General features: G+C 39.8%; 1 protein-coding gene across 2 annotated transcripts in view; it reads right to left on the bottom strand.

Moving 5' to 3' along the window:
• Positions 1-19,250, bottom strand: part of TGFBR2 (transforming growth factor beta receptor 2) — an 87,310-nt gene that overhangs the window by 56,864 nt on the left and 11,196 nt on the right. Inside the window, exon 2 of one of the 2 annotated variants that reach the window (XM_003256802.4) lies at positions 13,755-13,829. The exons of the other annotated variant lie outside the window; for it this stretch is intronic. Within the exon in view, the coding sequence (XP_003256850.1) occupies positions 13,755-13,829 (75 nt within the window). The remainder of the gene's footprint in view (positions 1-13,754; positions 13,830-19,250) is intronic. 2 annotated transcript variants of the gene reach the window in all.

Here is a 19,250-nt window from a genome sequence, read left to right on the forward strand (position 1 = left end):
TGTTTGTTTTTTTTTGAGACAGAGTCTTGCTCTATCACCCAGGCTGGAGTACAGTGAAGCCATCTCAGCTCACTATAAGCTCTGCCTCCTGGGTTCATGCCATTCTCCTGCCTCAGCCTCCCGAGTAGCTGGGACTACAGGCACCCGCCACCACGCCAGGCTAATTTTTTGTATTTTTAGTAGAGACAGGGTTTCACTCTGTTAGCCAGGATGGTCTCAATCTCCTGACCTCGTGATCCGCCCGCCTCAGCCTCCCAAAGTGCTGGGATTACAGGCTTGAGCCACCGTGCCTGGCCTGTTATTGCTTTTTAAAGGGAATACATATACATATACACACACACACACACACAAGTGCACACACACACATTCATGCTTACATATGTAGACTGTCTCTGGGAGTAGATGTAAGAACATGAGAATCAAACATTATTTGGCCCTGTAAAAGGAAAACAAATAGGTAGAAAACTGAGGTTGAGAAGCAACTTTTTATTTCATACCCTTCTGTTACTTTTGATTTTTCTATTATTTTTCTGTACTTAAAAAAATGTTTTCATTATAAATAAGCAAATGCAAGGCAGATTCTGTCATGGCAGATGCATGCAGCTTTCATTCAAGTGACAGCCCCACATGGCCTCTGGGCACCAGGATCAGACGTGGAGAAACCATACCTAATAGGGAGACCGCCATGTGGGCAGAAAATAAAGAGATAAGCTCAAAAGCATCAATTTTCCTTTTCATGCACATGTTTTTGTAATACTGATATTGTTTTTAAAACCTTTCAAGAATGACATAATCAATACTCTAAAATCTCTTGAAAGAGCAGGAAATAATTCTAGTAAAATACCTAGTAAGGGCCGGGTGTGGTGGCTCAGCACTATACACACACACACACACACACACACACACACACATATATATATATTTTCACACTGAAACTACCTACCATCTGGCCAACAATTAAGGATGTCAAATGTCTGGGATACTCTCCACACAACAAGAGATCTAAAACAAACACCAGGTTGGTTCCTACCCTCCTGTGGCTTATATTCTAGTTTGAGGGGCAAAATTAACAACTGCAACCTCATATGAATCAGTTACTTGCCTTTAAATGCAAACATGAGGTCAGAAATGGAGACAGAGCTGATACGGGAAGTGTGTGTGTGAGTGTGTATGTTTATGCATTTATGTGTGTGATTTCCCCATTTGGACTTGTTCAACTGAGGGAATTTAGCTTTGTAGGTTTGAGTTTCACTAGCATTTTGGCTCATGAATTTAGTATTATGCTATGATTGCTTTAAGAAAACTGCATAAACATAAATTTGTATTTACCAAACAATTAAATTAAGGGATTAAGGAATGATTACTGTGTCTCAAAGGAATTCATCCAATGAGGTACTTTAAATTGAAATCTTGGCTGTACCTTTAAACTCAAATTTTTTTAAATGTAATTTACAAGGAAGTTTTTTTAGTCTTCTACAGAATGAAACAAGCTGTAGCTGAACGGAAAAATAATTGGCTTTCTCCAGTGACAAACATAAAATAACTGAGCTGGAATTTCAATTGCATCCTTTCCTATTTAACACTTACCAGCCCCAATGACTCCAAATAAATCCTAAAAATGCATACTTGTTTTTCTTACTTTCTTGTATCATTGAAGAATGAAGTACAATTTGAGTCCCCCCAACACTTGCTGAATTTTCATTTATTTTTCTGTTTTTTGTTTGCTTTTGTTTTTGTTTTTAGTGGCAGGGGACCTCTCTGAGATACAGGCCACATAACAGGAGACAAAACCTAAACATTTAAAATGACTCTTGCAGGTGGAAATATCTACACATTGTTGCCAAAGGCAGTATTTCAGAATTCTAGCACTTGTGCCATATTCAAAAAGCTGAAACAATTGTAGCTTTCTCAATCATGCTCTTTCAGCTCTAATAGGACTCAGTGATTAAAATAAATTTCTGAAAGCTGGGGAGAAGCAAGAAGTTTATAGTAAATACTGTCATCAATACATGAAATTCTTAAGTTTTTCATTGATAAAGCTCACTTTAACAGTGCCTTTATCTGGCAAAGACTGACTGCAGGGACTATGAGATGAGTCAAAAACCAGAATGTAGGGTTTGGGGCTGAGAAAAAGAGGAAGCCAGTTGAAAAAGTTAAGCCATATAAATGCAAATGGTATACTAGATCAACTTAAAGAGTAGAATGGAGCACTATTTCATGAACTGTCAAAATAATAACTTTATGCCTCTGCTGAGAAGTGCTTTAAAGTTGGTACTTTACCTAACGTGATAGCAACTGAGAAAGCAATTCTCCCTCAGTTGACAGGACTTGGAGTGCTGTAGCAACAAGGAAATAATTTATTATTGAAAATAAAAGATGATTAAATAACTCTCTTGGTGATAGTCAAAACAACATTGGTAAACGGCACAGACTGATAGAGGCAAGATAATGATAAAAACTGATGGAGTTTTATAACATTCCAATTCAACTAAAGTAATTTGTTACTTACTAGCAAAATTAGTCAACATATATGAAAATGCACTGTTTTCTGAGAGCCCTCATATTTAAACCCTTGAGGAAAGAGGGGACAGGATAAGACATGGTCCTTTCCTCAAGATCTTTAAGTTCTTCTAGGGGAATTTTTAAAATGCACGAAATGATTTTCATCAAAAGAGCTTTGGAAATAAGGAAGGTCTAAATGAAGATGTGCTTTTTAATTAAGTTATTCATTTAGGATTTAAACAATTCTTTATCTCAAAGTACTGAGGCAGCTTAATGGAAAATGCAGAAACTAACACAAAATCTGGTAAGAACAGATTTTTAAAAGATAGTGACTATTTGAGAATCTGAAAAATCAGCCCCTGAAATGAGCCATTTGCCTCAACTAAGCATGGAATTAGGTCCGAATATCAATTTTCTGTGAGAGCAGAATTTTCGCTGATAAATTTCTCTGTGGAGGCTTTTGCTTCATTTTTTCAAAATATGCTGCGGGGTTCTTGTGCATGCCTGGTACCTGAAAGGTTTTTCAATTACAGTTTTATTAAACATGTGAAAATATTGGTCAAAAGAGATGATTTCCATATTTTCTCTGGAAAAGGGCCAGAGTGCTACCATATTTGGGAAAGGCATCCCTTTAAAAAGTAATATAACGAGGTCCAAGGCGCTTGGTTTCTAACAACCAAATAACTTGGGAACAGACTGAGAAGTTAAAGCAGAAATTACTATAGTGGGTACAAGAGCTGGATACAGAGCACAGATGTGTTCTGTTTGGCCTGAACTCTTTTCTTTTTAAAATATAAACCAAGTTTTAAAATTCAGAGATTTCACATGCAAAGCTGGTTTTCTAATTCCACTTAAAGAAATAAAAAAGACTTGGCAACAGTGGGCCCACACCATCCCAAGTCAACAGTCAGCTGACTGTGAGCTGTGATGCTCCTCTTGAGAAAGTCTCTGTGTCCTCAAATTTGCCTCCTCCCTGACACTCCTTCATGTCACCTACTCCCCTGCCAGGCCCCTGTGGCCACCTGAATGTTTACAATTAATGATTATTTCACCTGCCCATTCAATTATCTCTTCTAATATTAGGGTTTAACTAGAATGCAAAAAGTCATGATTTAACTGTCTAATATGAATATTTTTAACAGGTATGTAATTCTCTAATGTGGATAATCACATTTCAGTTCAAGGCCAGAGGCCATCTACTTTAGAAATCAGATCTATGTGATAATAATAATTATTATTACCATGATCATGATTTATTGAATGCAGACCAAATGCTTAGTCCAGTACTAAGTACTGTGATGATTATTTCATTTACTTATCACAACCACCATGCAATTTTGTCATCAACATTTTATAGATGGAGAAATTAAGAGTCAAAGAGATGAAATAACTTATCATATCATATCAATGAGAGAAAGCGAGTAAAAGACAAAGCCAATGGTGACACATAAGCCCTCATCCTTCCTGATACTCCACAATGAAATAGATACTCCATCAAAAAGTTTTAGAGTAGAACTTTACACACATTCCGGTACAAGGCAAAGACAAGTGTGACTACTAGGAGTTGAAAGTATACAAGGGGTGGGGAAGCAGTAAGTTTCTTAGACAAAAGCTTTGGTTCTTTGTAATTACTTCACTTATTTTAGGAGACATATATAATAAAGTCAGCTTGGTGAAGCCCAAGAGTTTTAAGATAAAAACTTGAGTGTGAATTCAGGCTCTTACATGTATTAGCTGTGGGCCACTTAACTTCTTCAAACCTCCATTTCCTGAGTTATGAAATGGCCCCATGTAGGATCATGATGAAGAGCAAACACGCTTGAAGTACATGCGAAAATCCTCTAGACAGTAAAAAATGCCACACAAGCATTCACTCGTTAGAAAGGTAACATTCCATGCAATGCTCTCTCACACCAAAGAAAACTGCAGGAAACAAATGACAAGATAAGTATGAGTTTGGTAAATCTATTCCTATTCATCAAAAGAATGTAGCAGTTTGATGACTTCTAAAAAACCTTTCAGGAAATTTGAATGAACAGACAAATTGAAATACAATAATTTTTTGTTACCACTGTGCCCTGACGCTTTCAAATATACGATGGAATCAATCATTGTTACATTAAAGTTGCCAAGAGTGTTTAGGATCTAGAACCAAATAATCTGGTTTTGAAATATTGTTCACAACCAGCATAGGTCTGGCAAATAGCAGTAACTTGAGAATCCAGTTCAATTTTCAAATCCTCCGTTGACTCCTGCACATTTATCAGGTGAGAGCTGATCTACTTTGGCTTTGAGACACTTAGTGTGTTATTTCACAACATGCTAATAAAATTAGTAAGTTTGACATGCAGAGATGGGAAGGCAATGATGTGTCTTAAGATTGTGGAATTCTAAAATATTGAAATAAAATCATGTTTGGCTTATTTTTCAAGGAAATAAAACTGGTGTACTTTCATTCACAGCTGATGAAAGAAGTACAGAAGAATATGGGCAACAACAATTGTATTAGATTTTTAAGTACCTAGTTAAAAAGTGTTCTGGTCCATCCAGACATATGGAAAGCAATATTCCTTAATCTTCTCTCCTTGAGCTCATTTGCTCACGTAAAAGTTAATTATAAAACATTGCTATATGACTTCTACTGGAGGAGAATTCACCATGCTGGGAATGGCAGCAGGTTGCAGTGGAGAAGGCTCTGAATCGACCATGAGCTGGCTTTGAGTTCAAGGGCAATTACCCAACCACTCTCTGTGCCTGTTCTCCAACCAGTCAAATGGGTTGGACATGATGAACTTAAAGGTCCCTTTCATTTTGAAAAACGGCACAAAAAGGACAGAAAGACACATTCAGATTCACTTTGGTTTCTAAGATAACACCAAACACTCTGAAACTTCCCCCTTCATGTTTTTCAAGCAGAGGAAGTAAAAAAAAAAAAAAAAAAAAAAGAAGTTTCAAGTATTGTTAAGGCTTCTAGAAAGGACAACAAAGGGCAGGAAATTTGAAACAAAATCTGAGAATCTGCCCTTAAACTGGGCAATTTTGCTTGTTTTCTCACAGTGCACTTAGATGAAAAAGTGTAAGGTTGATCTTCGCCTTTCCTGGGCATTACTCATTGCTGTCATGACCTTGATGCTATTTGCAGTAAACAGCATAAAGGTCTCTCTTGTGGTGAGTAGCTGCAACTTTTATGATGCTACCTCCTGTGATTAAAATATCTACTCCCGGCCCGGCATGGTGGCTCATGCCTGTAATCCCAGCACTTTGGGAAGCCGAGGTGAGTGAATCACGAGGTCAAGAAATCGAGACCATCCTGGCCAACATGGTGAAACCCCGTCTCTACTAAAAATACAAAAATTAGCTAGGGCATGATGGCGCGTGCCTGTAGTCCCAGCTACTCAGGAGGCTGAGGCAAGAGAATCGCTTGAACCCAGGAGACAGAGGTTGCAGAGAGCCTAGATTGTGCCACTACACTCCAGCCTCACAACAGAGCAAGACTCTGTATTTAAAAAAAAAAAAAAAAAAAAGTCTACTCCCTTCCAAGTCCTACCAATCCCACTAAGGTTGGTAACTTAGTCTGTTTGGCTGCCATAACAAAATATGTGAGACTGGGTCACAAATTTTTCACAGTTCTAGAGGCTGACAAGTCCAAAATCAAGGCACTGGCAGTTCTGATGTCTCGTGAGAGCCCCCCTTTCCTGCTTCGGAGATGGCGCCTTGTTGCTGTGTCCTCTAGAGGGGATCAGTACTGTGTCATCACATAGCAGAAAATGGAACACCAAAAGGACCCAGGCTGGTTACCTCCAGCCCTTTTATGTGGGACTAATCCACTCATGACTTACTCACTTCCCCAAAATCTCCAACTCTTGATACCACCATAATGGGGATTAAGTTTCAACATAAATTTTGGAGGGGAGACATCAGCCACAGTAGTTGGTGAGAAAAAAGGACAGTATTTACATAATGACAATTGTCAATGGGCTGTGGAAAAATCAAGATATATTCCAGCAGTGATTTTAAGATGGAAAATGAGAATCATGCACACAGTCTTCAAGGTGCAATCCTCCAACAGAGTTCTGGAACACAGCTGCCTCCTTCCATCCATGGGGAATGACCACATTTGTGTGCTGAAATAACATTTGGTACTAGAGATAAAAATGGAATAAGTGATCTAAACTTTGAAATGTTTTGAATGACCTTTGGCTAAGAAGTCAAATTATAATGCTTTCTATTTCTTAAGACAACTCTTTATGAAAGTTCTAGTATGTACCTAACTCTGGCACCTTAAATTTGCCCCACACTGAATCTTATCTATTAATCCTATCTCATTCTGGGGTGAGAACCCAGATGTGTAAAATCATATGGCCAGAGGTGACTGAGAAGTGTATTTTGACTATGTTTCATAGTCTTTTATCCATCTTAGCATAATCTTTTTACCAGCACCAGTGGAGTTGTGAACTGGCTCAATTTCTTGTGATGTCCAGTGTAAAAATGTATGCCTATAAATGTAACTCTTAGAAAGAGAAGCAAAAATGAGAAACCATGGGGGAGGAGGGGAGGAAATGACAAGCACAGTCTGTTTTTAGGACACTGTACTTGCTGTTTCCTCCAACTAGAATGCGCTTAACCCAGAGATCTGCCTTCTTCATCCCGATTTCATACCAATTACCACTCAAATATCACTTTATCAAAGATGCCATTCTTGACAACCGCTTCTAAAATTACAAGCATCTACCATTGTTCTCAGACCCTCGTGCTGTACTTATCTGCTGACATGTTGATAGAATCTTATTAGCTTGTACACATGGACTTTAATTCATTCTGTATCCCCCAAATCTCAACCATTGGCTGGCACATGGTGGTTGGTACTCTATAAACACTTGGTGATAGCTTTCCTATCCCTAAGTCCTCCGAAGCCAAGTTTCATACCTCATCCTTAAGTTCCAAAGGAAACCTTCTTATCTGCAGAAAATTAATGCATATTTGCTGTTGCTGGATAAAGAATAAGGATATAGTCACAGAGAAAAAAGGACATGTTGAAGCCAGGTATGGAGGGTATAAACAGTTGGTGAAGAGTTTTAAGCTTAAGGCTTAGCCTGTCTAAATTAGCAATAAAAGGAAGTCAGTTTTGAAGTCAAAGAGAGTTCTTCTTTCCCCCCTGGGAGGAGCTGGTTCATGAAAGTGGAGGGCCAGAGCTAAGAGAATTCTCCCAAGACACACTGTTCAAAAGTCAAGGGCATAATCTAGAGCTACACAGTAGCCATGAGGACACATGGATTTATAAATTTAAATTAACTAAAGTTAAATGAAATCATATATTCAGTTCCAAGTCAGACCAGCCATTTTCAAGTGCTTAATAGCCACATGTGCTCAGGGATAGACAGGATACTTTCATCATTGCAGAAAGTCCTATAGGACAACACTGATCTAAAGAAATTCAAAAGGACCTGCATTCCTCAGCTTCCGAGGAGATCTGAAAACGAAGGCCCAGAAGGAACTGGAAGGAGAAGCAGGGCAGAGCTGGAAAAGTAATCGCACTGGAAAGGGCCCTGACTGCTGGCTTGGATGCCTTGTGTAATTAAAGTTCTATCCCAACTTCTTAAGGAATGAGTCTAGTATTAAATGACTGGGTGTCTGTAGTGTCACTGCTGAGGTAGGGAGAGAAGACAATTAGGGACAAGGAGTAGTGTTCCATGTAAAACATGTTAGCTATGAGTGGCAGCAGCAAAAGGTCTCAGAAGTGAGAGAAATGGACCTAACTAGGTTTGCAACAAGCTGAAACCTGTAAAGGCTCAAGTCAGCTGGCACAGCCTCTCAAAATGCAAATCCCTGAGCCCAAGATAAAAGTAAGGCTCGTCTGACTCCTAAGGTATCAAGTAATTCTTATTAAGCCCAATTTCAATGACTGAAACCTAATGCAGAGCCCAGGCACACAGATTAAGTTTCCAGTCAAAGCCCACAGAAGCCTAAAGAAAGGAAATTAACATTTTAGAAAAAAAAAAAAAAACCACTGGCTTTTTCAAAGGTTTTTTGTTTGTTTGTTTGTTTTGGAGGGTTTAAGTCACAGCATGCCAAATAAAGGTGAGTTTCTAGGAGAATACAGCACAGAGGTGACCAAGGTGGGTGAAATTTATTCACAGGGGAAAATCCAAATGCCTTCAGGGAAACCACTTTTGCAGGGTTCTTCTGATAAATACTGAACCCAATTAAAAGCATCCCTTCAGGGCAAGTTTTCTCCTAGGAGACTTCTATCTGCTGCTTTAACTTCCCTTTCCCCAGAATTTCCAGGAGAAGTTTAACGGCTTATAATTCCTACCACTCCATGCTCATAGACTTTAAGCATATTTTTCTCCCACAAGGCAGTACTATTTTTATAATCCTTTTAAGATTAAAGCTAAAAACACAGATGATAAAAAAAAAAAAGGCCTGGCTGCATCCTCCTACAATAAAGTATTATAATTACAGTGCACTACTAAGGAGTATTTCCACAAACATTAGACTATCTGGTTTCCAGGACAAAGAAACAGCCTATAATTCCAAAGCACAGGAATGGAAAGGTACAAGTAATTTAATCTGTCCCACTGTGATTATAGGTGCTAAGAAATTACCTGAATGTACCTCTTTGGGACTTGAGAAGAATGGGAACTTCAATGATGCTCCATAACTGCCCTATTCATTATGATACCCAAGAACCACCTGTGGCTATTTAAATTCAAGTTAACTGAAATAAAAATATATCTATATTTGAAATTCAGTTCCTTATTTGCACCTGCCACATTTCAAGCCACATGTATCATCTAAGATGGTCTTAGACCCACTGTTCAATAGAACTTCTTACAAAGGTGAAAATATCTTCTACCTGTGCTGTCCTTAAACCTTAACACAGCCCAGGTATAAGATATTTTCATCTCTGCAGAAAGTTCTGTTGAACAGTGGCTCTAAGATCATCTTAGAGAGATAATTACGTAATTTTTCCCAATTTCATAGTAGAGATTATGAAGTAACAACCTCCAAAATACAGGGTTTTTAGGCTACTGGCTACCTTCTATACTCAGATGAACTCTTTGTAGTGGTTTACACATGTGTACCAATTGCCCTCATCTCCCCAGTTTCAAGTACATTAAAATGGCACTAGATGTAATAAAATGCATGCCACTGAGACTCAGCTCAATTGAAACTGAGTTTCTTCAGAATTCCAAAGGATGGTGCATCTCTTTGTGAAACCTGAAGTGGGGACTTGTCAGGAAAACGTCTATGAGTGAGGCCTAGGAAAAAGAAGGCATTTTCCAAAATTAATAAATTTATTTCCTTGTTTTTTTGTCACACCTTATTCCAGAGGTGTCCCTAGGTTACCGTGTGCAGAACGAGGTCTGGACAGAACCTAATGATAAATTGGGGGATGCTGAAAGTCCTGGCACTCTAAGGAGCTTCCCCATACATCTTTAGATTTTTTTTCCCATATGGGGAAAAAAGAAAGGGATTTCCTATCTTCCCATCACAAACTCCTGGCTTTGCAGTGGTGTTATTACGTCATTCCCCTACTTACAATCTGCCGGTGGCTCAGAGAATTTAGCCCAAACTGGCACTTAAGGCTCCCATAATCTGATTACCTTTCTGCTCAATAACTCCTTTTATCAGAAACCCTTTGACCTGATAACTACTGGCTTTCCTACCACCAAAATTTCTACCTCCCTACCAGATCTATCATGTGGATTTTAAGGTCAAGAAAAGCATCCCCAAGACAGCCTGCCCAGCCCCTGGAAGGAGTTCAGTGCCTTCACTGTTGGCTGTGAGGTTTACGTGATGGAGGAAAGAGACTCCAAGAATGGTGTCTGAAAGGATGCCTGGTGTCTGATGCTGCCCCTCAGGAGTGATCCAAGGTGGTTCAAATACTGCCTGCTTTGGCCATGGCTGACAGAGCTGAAGAACTGCCTCTACATGGTGGGTGGACACACACCTGAGGCAGGCACTTGCGGCTTCCCTCTGTTTCCTTGAAGGAAGTGGAGTAGCACGGCCCTGGGGCTAACAAGTGAACAATAGTGCCTGCCTTAAATCATACCCAGCCTTTCAGACCCAGGTCAAGTGTTTTCTCTTTTGGAAAATTATCCATTCCCCCCACTACCAGCCCCACCAAGAGTGCTCTGCCTCCTCCGGTTTTGGTTTTTAACCATCTTTACTGTGAGGTATCCTTTTAGACAGGCCTGTATTTGCTCTGTTTTGCAGTGAGTTTCCAAAACTTTCTAAAACCTTGCTCATATTTGTTTTGCTGGATTTAAAGTCAACAGATGGGAGTTTTGAACCCAGTAAATGGCATTTCTTTGCTGAGGGAAATCAAGTACTTTGACCTCTCTGGTGAAATTCTTCATTTGTAACCTCACTGGGTTAGGCTAGATTAGTGTTTCTCAACATGGTTCCACATCGGAATCATCTGGGGATCTTTTAAAACAATAACGATGCCAAAGTCCTACCCCAGGGCAATGAGTCAGAACTTCTAGGTGCTTGGCTCAGGCTTTGGAATTCTTTTAGAAGTTTGCAGGTGATCCTAACGTGCAGCCAGGGTTAGAAAAATAAACTGAGTTCAGGAAGGGACTCATCCTACATGGACTGGAGAACTCAATAGGAAAAAATGCAGTAGTTAGAGACGGGGCATGGCAGTACTGGACAGAGGCAGTCAGGCCCATAGGTGATGCTTCTCATCTTTGCCTTGAGCTGTAACTAGAAAAACTTCAAACTGCATTATAACCAGAACATTATTATATACGTATACATGTACAATCAAGCCCAACCCAATTAATTTTCTCATATGACTCAAACTCTAATACTATTTGGAGATGAGGCAGGAATCATAAACATAATTGGCTGCAGGGCATTTAGTTGCCATTGTATAAATTCTTCCTGAAAAATAATTTTAGATTAATTTTTAAGTGTGGATTTTACAAGTTCCTGTCTTTTTAAAGGGTGGGAATCTTTTGCCAATTCCCAAGGGGACAATAAGCTTAAAGGAAGATAATGCCTGAAAGATCTGAGGACCGAGTTTCCTGAGAAAGCTGTATTTCTAAAGTTTTGACCCTACAAGGCAACATTAAAAGTAAGTTCAAGGAAACAAATGTGAGAAAACATATCTCCCTTTAGATAACCTAGCAAAGAAGTTAAGAAGGGAAATAGTTCCTTAGATCAGAATTAACAGTTGTGGATAGCCTCCTCTTCAGAAAATTGCAATGCTAAACAGACATTACACAAACAATATATCCCTGCAACTTAATTTCTCTTCCTAGGATCTTTAATATTTTTCTTTTTTTATTCCATTAAACAAATATATATTGAGCATCACCTATCCACCAGATCTGAAGAAACACTATTTTTAATATGTTCAAAATTTGAGTCTTTTCTTGATACAATAGCATCTGCCTTAACAGGAATCAGTATGTAAAAATTATAGTTTTCAAAGAATTATATAAAAGGTATTATTCCAGAAGACTTGCTATGGAATCCCTTTTAAAAAGAGCGTTCAGAAAAAGGTAACACTGAAATTTATTACAGTTTGAAGAAAATCACTCCAATTATAAATTCATGAACCCAGTCATTGTTTAATGAAGCTCATCTTTGCTGGAAAATCCCCACTGAGAACAAAGCATCACAACGATCCACACAGTCCTAACCAAGCCCACTGGAAAAATCACCCTGAAGAACACTGGTGGAAAAGAGAAAGAAGTCCATACCACAGTGTGAGAGCTAATTTAATGTGTTCTTCAACAAAAATTAAATAAAACAACATGACTCAATTTTTCTTTTATGTTGCAAGGAAAATAACATTTATATAAAGCTAGTAGTAGAAAAGCAGAAGTATAGCTTAGATTTCTATGATGGCAAGTGAAACAGTTTCTGCTTATCAAAGTGATTCTTTTTTTTTTTTTCCTTTGAGACGGAGTCTTGCTCTGCCGCCAGGCTGGAGTGCAGTGGCACAATCTCGACTCACTGCAACCTCCGCCTCCTAGGTTCAGGTGATTCCCCTGCCTCAGCCTCCCGAATAGCCGGGACTAGAGACACGTGCCACCACGCCCAGCTAATTTTTGTATTTTTAGTAGAGACGGGGTTTCACCATGTTGGCCAGGATGGTCTCAATCTCTTAACCTCGTGATCTGCCCTCCTCGGCCTCCCAAAGAGCTGGGATTACAGGTGTGAGCCACCGTGTCTGGCCATCAAAGTGATTCTTAGCCATTTTCTTTGAAAATGTCGGCCATACAGGTAGGCTCTGTTGCTCTTCAATGTATACCTTCTTTTACATAAAAGCAATTTGACTAAATATTAGATGTCTGTGTGAGTCGTGTTCTGCTACTCAAACCAGTTCTTCTTCTGGTCTTCTCTATATTTTGTTTGTTTTTTGAGATGGAATCTTGGTCTGTTGTCCAGGCTGGAGTCTAATGGCATGATCTCGGCTCACTGTAACCTCCACCTCCTGGGTTCAAGCGATTCTCCTGCCTCAGCCTCCCGAGTAGCTGTGATTACAGGCACCCGCCACCATGCCCAGCTAATTTTTGTATTTTTTAGTAGAAATAGGATTTCACCAGGTTGGTCAGGCTGGTCTTAAACTCTTGACCTCAGGTGATCCACCCGCCTTGGCCTCACAAAGTGTTGGGATTACAGGTATGAGCCACAGCGCCTAACCTCTTCTCTGTATGTTTATTCAGACATTCATGTTTAAGAATTTCTGAGAAAGGAAGCCAAAGATAATAATACCTGACCTCTATGTCTATACGATGAAGAAGTGCACTTCCTATGTAAAGATGCCCATATTCCTGATTAGGTTAAGTAACTTGAAGTTCTAGTGAAGGGCAAAACTACAGGCCTGTAGGAACTGGCATAGCCTTTTATACATGGCAGCATTTGTCTACTGACAATGGTGACACAACCTCCAAGAGGGCAGACCACACGGTGTATAAAAGAGAATCTGTCCCCATAAGAAAAGGGGAAAAGTAAAATGACTCATTACATAGTTTGAAATCTCTTATGATAGGTGGACAAAACCCTCAAAGAAGAAATTCTCCAGTCTTAAATAGGGCTTTTAATGTTTGAGGCAAGAACAAGTCTCCTGATGACTACACTGCCATCGCCTCTTTGACAATTTAGCTATGAAAATATGAAAATACGAGGAGACTATAGATTTTTATCTTAGATTTACTTACAAATTAAGCAGTGAGGGAGCACAATGACTAAAAATAGAAAAATGATGAAAAGATTAATTAATGATACTTTACTATGTCTCAGTGGATGGGCAGTCCTATTACAGCTGGGGCAGATGATTTCATCTTTCTGGGCCTCCATTTCCACATCTGTAAAACAGGATAATTATATCCATCTCAGAGAGTTGTTTTTAAAATTACAGATGACATGAAAGTGAAACTGTTTTGAAAATAATGAAGCTTTCTATTACTGTGAGATTATTAAAAGATTATTATAACTAGGCACGGTCAATATGTTTTCTTCAAAGTTATCAGACTAGACATTTTTCCCTCTGGTGCTCTTTCACCCATGTGTCTCAATCATACTAAAATTATTCAAATCACTTCTTTTTTCTGTTTTCCTGGTACTAGTTTCTCTTTTTCTTTTTCTTTCTTTTTTTTTTTTTTTTTTTTGAGACAAAGTCTCGCTCTGTCGCCCAGGCTCAAGTGCAACAGCGCGGTATTGGATCACTGCAACCACTGTCTCCTGGGTTCAAGTGATTCTCCTGGCTCAGCCTCCTGAGTAGCTGGGATTATAGGCATGTGCCACCACTCCCAGCTAATTTTTGTATTTTTAGTAAAGACAGGGTTTCACCATGTTGGTCAGGCTGGTCTCAAACTCCTGACCCCGTGATCCGCCTGCCTTGGCCTCTCAAATTGCTGGGATTACAGACCTGAGCCATTGCACTGGCTGGTACTAGTTTTCTATCTGCCTGAAGAAGTACGCAAATGACTATTTTCATGACTATCTTTTTTTTTGCCTTTAATATTATTTAACAGCTATTTTAACAATGAAAGACATTTTACATATTCCCAAAAGGTATGCACCAAAGAAGGGTGTGGGCAGAAATGTTCACAAAATCAGGACCTTTCATTGCATCTTAGTGACCACCAATAAAGTACACAGAAACCCATAGTGAACTGAGGTCTAAGTGGCTGCTATCAACCAACACATTCTTGAACTACTGAGTCTGATCACTTCATTTTCTTAAAACTTCAGGACAGTTCAATTTAGAGAGCACAAGAGTGAAGTTAGCCTCCCTGGTCATCTTAAGCAACATGGGAAGATAATTTAAGAAAAGTGACACCATATCAATCACTTTCCCAAGCTTTTCAGGGGCTCACTCCAAAGACTTTCTTGATGATAAATTTTATTAAAGTGCTGATCATAATCAAAACAGTACATTGTATCAGAGGTCGAGCATTGTTTTTCACTTCCCTTCCCAGAACTTATTAAAGATGTACCTCTGAAGAAAGACATAAGGAAGAACAAAATTGTTTCGACTGACAGAAAATGGCTTACACAGACATCTAATACTTAGTCAAGTTGCTTATATATATGAAATAAGTTATACCTTGGGAGTAACAAAGCCAATAGGCTTGGCTCATAGGGGGCTAACTACAGCTGCAGCAGTTATTCAAGAAGTTAACATATTCCCTCCTGTCCCCTGAAGACACCACAGGCATCTCAGTAATAAACTGATAACAACCAATACTCAGAGTCTGTGAAAATGCTTTGTAAAGTGCTGAATAAATGTGATTATCTACTAACGACAAACGTCCTCACCAACAGCATCATTAAAATCTTGAAAGATAAGTGCTTTTCAGTAGTTTTGAGAATGAACCAATGACATGCTAAATTAAAAGCATTATATTTCAACCATTTCCAGTAAGTGCCACAGAATATTAAGACTTCAGAATATTAAAATTCTGGTCAGGTGCAGTGGGTCATGCCTGTAATCCCAGCACTTTGGGAGGCCGAGGAGGGTAGATCGCCTGAGGTCAGAAGCTCGAGAGCAGCATGGCCAACATGGCGAAACCCTGTCTCTACTAAAAATACAAAAATTAGCCAGGTGTGGTAGTGGGCACCTACAATCCCAGCTACTCAGGAGGCTGAGGCAGGAGAATCACTTGAACCCAGGAGGCAGAGGTTGCAGTGAGCTGAGATTGTGCCATTGTACTCCAGCCTGGGTGACAAGAGCCAAACTCTGTCTCAAAAAATAAAAAAGAATATTAAAATTCTTATTTCATCTCCTTTTCCTCTATAGATAGAGCAGGTAGGGCACTGCCAGTCCAAATCTATGTAATATTATGATGTCAGTGGTAGCTCCAGAATTCCCATAGTGGAGGGGCTACATGGGTGATGATCTGGCTGAAAGGGAGGCGGGCAACACATCTGGAAGCTGTGCTTGCACAAGAGAACACTACTTGTGGTACCTAGACTGCATGTTTATTCAGGATGGATGGGGACTATGGCGGAGGAGAAGGCTGAAGGCCAAATTCAAGACCATCCTTAGAAACCCACTCCTATTAAGCGCCCACATAAGAAAGGCCTCATATTTAAGTCTCCTTAGCATGTGTCATTTTAACAGGGCTTTCCAAAAAGTACAACCAGGGGTCACTTTTGCGATATGGGATTATTTACCCTCAGGTAGGTAGAAGAGTATCTTCAGGCACTCTTCATTTTACCAAGACTCCTTCAGCCATCCCTATTCCAGCAATCCCAATGACTGAGATTATCTATGATTCATAAAGAGGAAAGGCAGGAGTGGCAAAAAAAATTGTCATGCGTCAGGTGGTGTGATTTACTTTATGACTTTGTCTGGTCTCTATAGTCATAATGCATTGAGCCTTCTGCAAAAGATTCACACATGAGAGAATAAATGAATCAAAGGCAGAGCCAGTGATGGATGGAAAATCAACCTTAACACCCACACACCACAGCTCCCCAAAATTCACAGAAACTAAAGACTGCAGACAGAGCAAGTCTCCACTGTAAAGAATAATTTACACAAAGCAGATCATACGAGATTTTCCATAAGCCTATGGTTCTGTCAAACAATGCTACAGGTGGCTTTAAGCCATTGACATTTATACTTCGTGGTGAAAAGCCATCTAGGAGAAAAAAAAATAGCACTCTTAGCCTTGGATCTAAAAGCAAGTTTTCTCGGCCTTTAAAAGCAATGAATTCCAAACAGCAACAAACACAACACATAAACAGAATTAGAATCTGTGCTAAGAGCTATGGCAAAATCAGACAGAATTTTCTCCCTCAAGGAGTTTTCATTCTAGTAAAAGAGTTTTGTTTTGTTTTGTTTTGAGACGGAGTCTTGCTCTGTCTCCTAGGCTGGAGTGCAGTGGCGCCATCTCGGCTCACTGCAAGCTCCGCCTCCCAGGTTCAGGCCATTCTCCTGCCTCAGCCTCCCAAGTAGCTGGGACTACAGGCACCGACCACCACGCCCAGCTAATTTTTTGTAGTTTTAGTAGAGACAGGGTTTCACTGTGTTAGCCAGGATGGTCTCGATGTCCTGACTTCGTGATCCGCCTGCCTTGGCCTCCCAAAGTGCTGGGATTACAGGCATAAGCCACTGCGCCTGGCTAGTAAAAGAGTTTAAAACACACAGAGACAGCACAGGTAGCTTGGCAAACAAGGTCATCTGAATGAGGATGCAAGGCTTGTTAGAGAGGCTATGGGCAGGAAAAAGCATCGCAGTGGGATGGATAATCAAGGAAGGCCCAATAAAAAAAGTAATATTTAGACCAGGCATTATTTCAAAGGGTGGAGCTGTTGTAGGGCACAAACAGAGAATGGTAAAACTTGGGGGAGGTGGTGGAGAATGGTCACAAGCTAGGAAATTTGTAAGCAAAAAGGATGTGTGAGGCAGCTGGGTTCAAGTGGAACCAGGGCATGAGGGATGCGAAGGGTGGAATAGATGATGGGCAAGGGGTTTGGCTTCATCTGTGCACGTAGTCATCAAACTGGTCCTGTGTCCCATCAGCACAAGGCACTCTCTTAGGAGCCAAAGGACACTGAGACAGCCCCCATGCTCAAAGAGGAAGGGAAGGCCGTGTGATGATCTAGGATTCCTAAAATCCATGGAAGGCTTTCTAGCAGGGGCCAGCTATTCAAAATGCCATCCGGGGGGAGATTTAACTGATGGCAATGCCTGTGTTATTGACAGAGAAAGAACAAAGGGTGTCCATAAGCAGAGACCAATTAGGTGATTTTAACAGATGACAAAAATAAGGGTTCAGGTTTGTGTTATGGTAGCATAATTCAAGGGCAAAAATAAAACCAAATGGTTATGCGTTTTGTGTAACTTTTCTGATGAATAACTTAAGATTTGATGCAACAGGAAGCACCATGAGATATGAGTTGCAATGGAAAGTTTTTATGTTTTTTTTTCTTGCCAAGTATAGTTCAGATGTCAAAGGCAAAGAAAAAAAAGTCAGAAAATAAAATTATTTAGAAACATCAGAAACTGCTTGTAAGGACTGGTTATTGTGGCTACTGTTACTTAAGAGCATTAATAACTGACAGGGACCCATAATTCTGGAAGACAAAAGTAACTAAGTCACAAGAAGCTGCCTTATTATATTAAAATAAAGAAGCAAATCAATGAAAAAGGCTACAGTGGCACTCTCAGAACAGTCTAAAACAAATGTTGAGCAATTCAAGAAAAATTTATTGAGTCTTCACTGAGCATCAGACAAATAAGTTCCTCAAGACAGAAGAGGATTAAAAAATGTTGAAAAGTAAAACCACTTCCTGAAAACCTGTCATCGAATCATTAATTTATTGGGTACCTACTTTGTATCCTACCTATTTTAAGAAATGCTGAGGTATAATAGCTCCAGAATGAATTAAGGCCTACATATGTCAAGGCGATCTGTGAGTAAATGCCTAATGAGGTAAACATGATTAATGCAGTGAGTTCAGTATAGAAATGGGTCCTTGCAGCCGGGCACGATGGCTCACGCCTGTAATCCCAGCACTTTGGGAGGCCGAGGCAGGCAGATAATGAGGTCAGGAGTTTGAGACTAGCCTGACCAACATGGTGAAACCGCGTCTCTACTAAAAATACAAAAAAAAAAAAAAAAAAAAATTAGCCAAGTGTGGTTACACACACCTGTAATCCCAGCTACTCAGGAGGCTGAAGCAGGAGAATCACTTGAACCCAGGAGGCAGAGGTTGCAGTGAGCCGAGATTGCACCACTGTACTCCAGCCTGGGCAACAGAGTGAGACTCTATCTCAAAAAAAAAGAAAAGAAAAAGAAATGGGTCCTTGGGTTCTACAGTTCACCATGGTCAAGGGATGGACAATCAGTGGATAAAAGACTCACGAAGGATGACTGGCGAAATAGACTAGTTAAAAACTGACTCATTTAGTTGACTTGCTACCAGTGCCTTCTGTCTTCTGCTAGCTTTAGCATGTTATAATAGTTACCACACAGTTAAAACAGCTTAGGAGGAGTCAAAAGACTCTCATAAAACTAAGCGCAACTCTTCCTTGAATTCTCTTCTTTATTGACAGAAACAAGCCTGATGTGATTCACTAAAACCATTGCAGATCATTTGGCTACTCTTTGGAACATGCTTTAATGCTATTACTGCAGTGTTTTTCAAACTGCTATGTGTACAGGAATCACCTGGGGACCTTGTGTACATTCTGTTATAGTAGGTCTAGGGAGAGGACCCACAATCCTCATTTCCAATAAATTCTCAGTGATGCTAGACCTCCTGTGAGTGGC

Source organism: Nomascus leucogenys, chromosome 4 (genome assembly GCF_006542625.1).
Source record: "Nomascus leucogenys isolate Asia chromosome 4, Asia_NLE_v1, whole genome shotgun sequence".
NCBI lineage: Eukaryota > Metazoa > Chordata > Mammalia > Primates > Hylobatidae > Nomascus > Nomascus leucogenys.